This window comes from Sphaeroforma arctica (genome assembly GCF_001186125.1).
Source record: "Sphaeroforma arctica JP610 unplaced genomic scaffold supercont1.370, whole genome shotgun sequence".
Lineage (NCBI taxonomy): Eukaryota > Ichthyosporea > Ichthyophonida > Sphaeroforma > Sphaeroforma arctica.
Genome location: NW_014040188.1, coordinates 69,001 through 74,201, shown reverse-complemented (window position 1 = coordinate 74,201; position 5,201 = coordinate 69,001). Strand labels below are relative to the sequence as shown.

Sequence of the window (5,201 nt, the reverse complement as noted above, 5' to 3'; positions counted from 1 at the left end):
TGTGTGTGTGTGTGTGTGTGTGTGTGTGTGTGTGTATGTATATATGTATGTATGTATGCATGTATATATATATATATATATAGTATGTATACACAAAGCATACCTTCATATATAGGAATATACATACACTATCGTTTCAGTAGCTCTGCTGGGCGGTACGCTTTTACATTGATTCATAATAGTTTTGTCATCTGTATTTCACGTGGAAACGTTCTGTGTGGTGATTTGCACATACTTGTATCAGTAAGTTATAGATATTCACCAATGTGTGGAAAGACTACCAAGACACTTCCTGGTGTCCCTTCATTGAATCGAGGTAAAACGAACACCCGAAGTTTATTTTACGTATAAGAAATACATACTAGTTGTACATAGATCAGTTAATCCTTACATATCAAAGCAAACGACACAACGGAGCATAGATTCGAAAGTACAATATAAGTTTGTAACCGGGAATCGACTAATTCAACATAGTTTGTATTTGTGTAGCTGTTTATACGTTTACTTGTGACTGTACTTTCAACCTTCGCGGTATCTTGTCAGCTAAATTGGAGGTTAAGAAATACCGGACCATAATGTGATCTTCTATTGTCAATAAAAGTTATCTCTTGTTATGAGGCTGACAGTCCGCCTGTTTTCTATCCCATAAATCGGCACTAATAACTCATCAAGTGAGTATATGTATCAAACCAATAGAAATGTGAACTCCTGGTACCTCAATAGTCTAAACACACTGCGGCGGCCGATGAGCAGTTTGGTTATACTAGTCATGTTCAACCGTGGCTTTCGGGCTGGCCAAATTTGCATACAGCGTGCTTGAGGATCCAGGTCGCTGCAACTAGTATTTCATGGCGGTGTAAGGGGGCCATCCCAGATCCACACTACATGAGATGTTTGTACCCGCAATGGACACTGTGAATGCTCAATCGAATAGAGTGCAGTCGTATTTGATTCTACACGTAGAAGTTTCCGAAGTCCCATTGTACTGCGTCAAAGACTGAAACAATTTTCACTGACAAGGTTTGGCCTGAGACCACACCCTCCGTGAGTTAGAAACGCGTAGAATGAACTCTGGCATTGCCCCACTCGAACGACTCAGATCAAATACTACAAAAGTGGGAACTATCGTGGCTGAGATACTGTCTCAACAAGTATGCGTGACAGATAAGATAGAATATGTGCCTTGACTACTCGTGTTAGATAGACAAAGACGAAATTCACATACCTGTGCGACATTGCCTTGCTCAGAACCCTATTGAAGAACAGCTTGACTGCAGTACAAACTATATGCCAATCACATTCACTTTGTACGATGCTAATAAACCCTTGCGGATCGTGTTTCTGGAAACCATGTATGCACACCGAGCTTTTCCAAACGTCCACATTCATGAATGCGCACCAGAAATAATATCTCAACCACATCCGCATAACACTTGAATTTTTTGCAGGCAGCCATAAACACTTTGCAGGTAGCCATATATAAGTATAAGTTGCAGGCAGCATAAAGATTTCGCTGTCAGTCTATGTGTTTTTTAAATGTAAAGAAGTGACTTCAATTGGTGTGGCATAATATACACTGAAATAAACTGAATAGCGCTTAGCAGTGGCAAAGTTTAGCACAAGCAAGAGGCACTCGAATCAGAACAGAAAGTATTCCAACGACAGTTTATTCACAAACAAGCTGCAGCGGTAGTGCACACACCGTTAATATATATATTTACAAGACGGTTGTATACACCTCCACTGAGCGTACTAGTGCGCTTTGCAATGGCAACCAATTCTAAAAGTAGCGCTCCAGGCAGCTACTGGTTCTCCTGGAAGTGGAGCAGCACAGCAGCAGAGACCTTGAAGATAAGACAAGCTGAACTCAACACAGCGGCGCGAACTCTGTCCTCCTATATACACACACCAGTGTCCCATCTTAGACCACAGCGATGTCTACAGAGGGGCGCATCTCTCCGCATGTCTTCATGACAGCGTGAATTCTGTGGTTTAGGAAGTCGTCAAACAACTTCTCGTCAGCAGACTTGTTCTCGTCAAGCACAGGTAGACATTGTTCCGTAAGGATGTAGTCGAAGCGAGGAGCCCATTTCCTGGAACCCAAGCGAGCGGTCACTGAACAGCTGTCTACCATGTACGCTACACCACGGGCGTGCATGAAGGGGTTGAGCGAGTCAACAGCCTCGATAACAGACTCATTAGCTACCTCAGAGTAGCAGTGTCCGCGGTCGAGCAGGGTGTCAATCTGGGCCATCATCATAGCACAGTACACACCAGCGGTCGTGGGGTTAACCACAAATGAACCGTCACGGGCAGCACGCACCTTGGCTCCAACCTTCCACGTCTCGGTCACATCAATCTTACACATAGGGAAGCGATCGTGACGGTCTCCGGCGTTGATGACAGACTTGATTTCGTTACCGCAGGCTACATCATCATAGCACTCCTCGACAATGTCGCGCGATGGGCCGTATGAGGCAGTGTACGCCTTCTTGAAGGCGACCTTGTCCTCATCAGATTTAATCAGGTGGTGGTACACCTGGTCAATACCACGGTGAGAGATGGTCTCAGTTAGAGGTCCAGTGATGCACTCGGAAGTCTGCTTGAATGCATCCTCCTTGGACATACCATCGGAAACGTACTTGCGGAAGAGACACTCAATCATACCGTGCACACCACCCAAGAGAATGCAGCGCTCTCCGAAGATATCGGACTTGAACTCGGAATCCATAGTTGTGTAGAAGGTGAAAGGAGACCCCAAAGCGACAGACCAGGCTAGCGCGATGTCAGTGGCCTTGCCATCAGCATCCTGCTCAACAGCGAAGGAAGCATTGATACCGGCTCCGTTAACGGACTTTCCCTGTTCATATAGACGACGCACAGAGGCACCAACACCCTTGGGAGCAACCATGATCACATTGGTGTCCTTGGGGAAAGAGTCACCGGTGTTCTTCAGATGTCCAAGAAGGAATCCGTGTGACAGACCTAGGGTGGCACCCTTCTTTAGGTTCTCAAATACCTTTGGGTACTCGTGGGCTACAGCGGCATCAGAGATAAGCAGACATACGAGATCAGACTCTCGGATGACGTCGTACATCTCACCTAATGTACCGTTTTCCTTTGAGAAACCAACCTCTTCGGCCAGCTTCATTGAACTGCTGCCCTCACGGAGACCAACTGTCACTGTGATGTCAGTTCCCTCGAGAGAGTCACGCAAGTTCTGTGCCTGGGCAGGTCCTTGTGAACCCCATCCGATCACTCCGATCTTCTTTACACCTCCGAAGGACTCTGTTAGCTTGGGGAATAGATCACGCCCTCCTTTGAGCACACGCTCATGTGTCTCTGCCATAGGCACATCCATAACATTGAATACTTCGGAATCCCACTTATCAGCACGTGGATCCTTTTTTACGGTCATAGGCGGAATGGCATAGTGGCGCATAGCACTTACCAGACCAGGGGCCGCAGCCTTGGCGGGCAGTGCGCGCGTAAGCGATCTAATAGAGGATAGCATATTTATAATTGTGATACTTTTCAAATCAGGAAGGAAAGCACCTACAGAAATAAATCAAATAAAACGACGTTGCTTCGGTGCTAGAAGTGTCGTATTGCTGACTGATTGTATGTCACCGTTATCCTTATATAAACTTGCAGATGTCCTCGCTCGTATAATTTCACAACTATGACCGGGGGTATGGACCAACAGCATTGTTTACCTTTTTTTAGTTTTTCACTTTGGCTGCTTGGCAGTTTGCCTTTCGATGTTCCACATAAAAAATATTAATAAAATGTAGTCAAAAGACTCAAAACAAGCGACGGATGCTGTCACAACAACAATAAAATATCGATCGATATTTTAAAAGTATATATTTACTCGCTAGTGACTGATGACAGTCTGTCAGACTGTCAGCTGCTCTGTCATAGCATTCATTTACAATTACGAACAGAATAATTTTAGTTTACGACATTTATTGTTTTAAATGTTCTGTACTCGTATTCCAAATTATAAATTCTCCGTGTTCTCATTTTTCCCCCAAGTTTTAGGAACTATTGTTTTGCGACAACCAAGAAGATATATAATTGCGTCAACTCTTTCTATAATAACGACGAGCAAAATAGATAAAACCAAACAATATCCAACGTGAACTTGAAAATATTGATGACAGAAATTGTCATGTGATTTTATTTCTCTCAAAAGGCAATTTGAGCCCTGATGTCAAATTCCGACAGTATTTAGCCTCTAAGCAAATCAAAATCAAAGCTTGACACAATGCGGTATTACCTTTTTGTGGGATCACAGTGGGAACCCGAATCGAATGTGATATTGTGGAGTCACAAACACTTCTTTCTGACTTTTTCCGTTTCGCTCTCGCTCTCGCGTGTGTTTGTGCGTGGGACTGGGCCGTGGGCGTGGGGAATATGATTTTGAGAATCATCACTCGGAATCTCGGGGTCGGGGGAAAGTTGAAAGCGAAAGAGACTATAAATAAACGATAATAATTCTAGCCAATGTAATCCCTCCATATTTTCTGTTTTTCTACTCCTTTTTGTTTCAGTTTTGAGTTTTTTGTAATAAAAAAACAAACAAGCCAACTAAATTCTAAAGGTTCGGACGATCGGACTTCGGTCCTTAATTCTCCAAATCCAAAATCAGCCCATAAATGATTTCACAACTTTTGGCGCCAAGAATCCAAAGTTTCCTTCATACTCCGGCAACCCGGTTAATCCGGTATCGATTTTTGAATATGCCAGGAGCGAGCGCAGCAAGTGACTTTTGATTAATTTGAGAGGGGAAAAGAAGGAAAAAGGAGGGCCATTTGGAGAGCGATGCCCTCCCTTGCTGTTCATCACAAATAAAGATATGAACTAATGACACACTGTGTAAAATATTTCTTATATTTATATAATGATATAAATACAAACATTAGAACACTGATATATGGTTATTTCACTGTCATCTGCTGCGCTTAGTTCCTGCAATATAGACTAGTTTGAGAATAGTAATATTAATACACAGTGCTGCCTTGTGCCTAGATTTTGTATATCACGATGGCCCTGTGGAACTGCAAGAATATAGCGACTATAATAGTGAAGAGACTACAAGCGTATGAATCATGTGAATCCGTATTCCCTATGGTGAGTATTATGTTAGTGAGCCGAAACCCTGTACGCATATGGCGGTACGTCATCAAGGATGCTAT

At 43.4% G+C, this 5,201-nt stretch overlaps 1 protein-coding gene across 1 annotated transcript; it reads right to left on the bottom strand.

Annotated features, from left to right (window-relative positions):
- Positions 1 to 1,576: 1,576 nt before the first annotated feature.
- Positions 1,577 to 3,824, bottom strand: SARC_05675 (ketol-acid reductoisomerase, chloroplastic). The gene has a single exon (XM_014300465.1). The coding sequence runs from the start codon at positions 3,512 to 3,514 to the stop codon at positions 1,922 to 1,924; it is 1,593 nt and encodes a 530-aa protein (XP_014155940.1). The 5' UTR covers positions 3,515 to 3,824; the 3' UTR covers positions 1,577 to 1,921.
- Between the last annotated feature and the right edge of the window lie 1,377 nt (positions 3,825 to 5,201).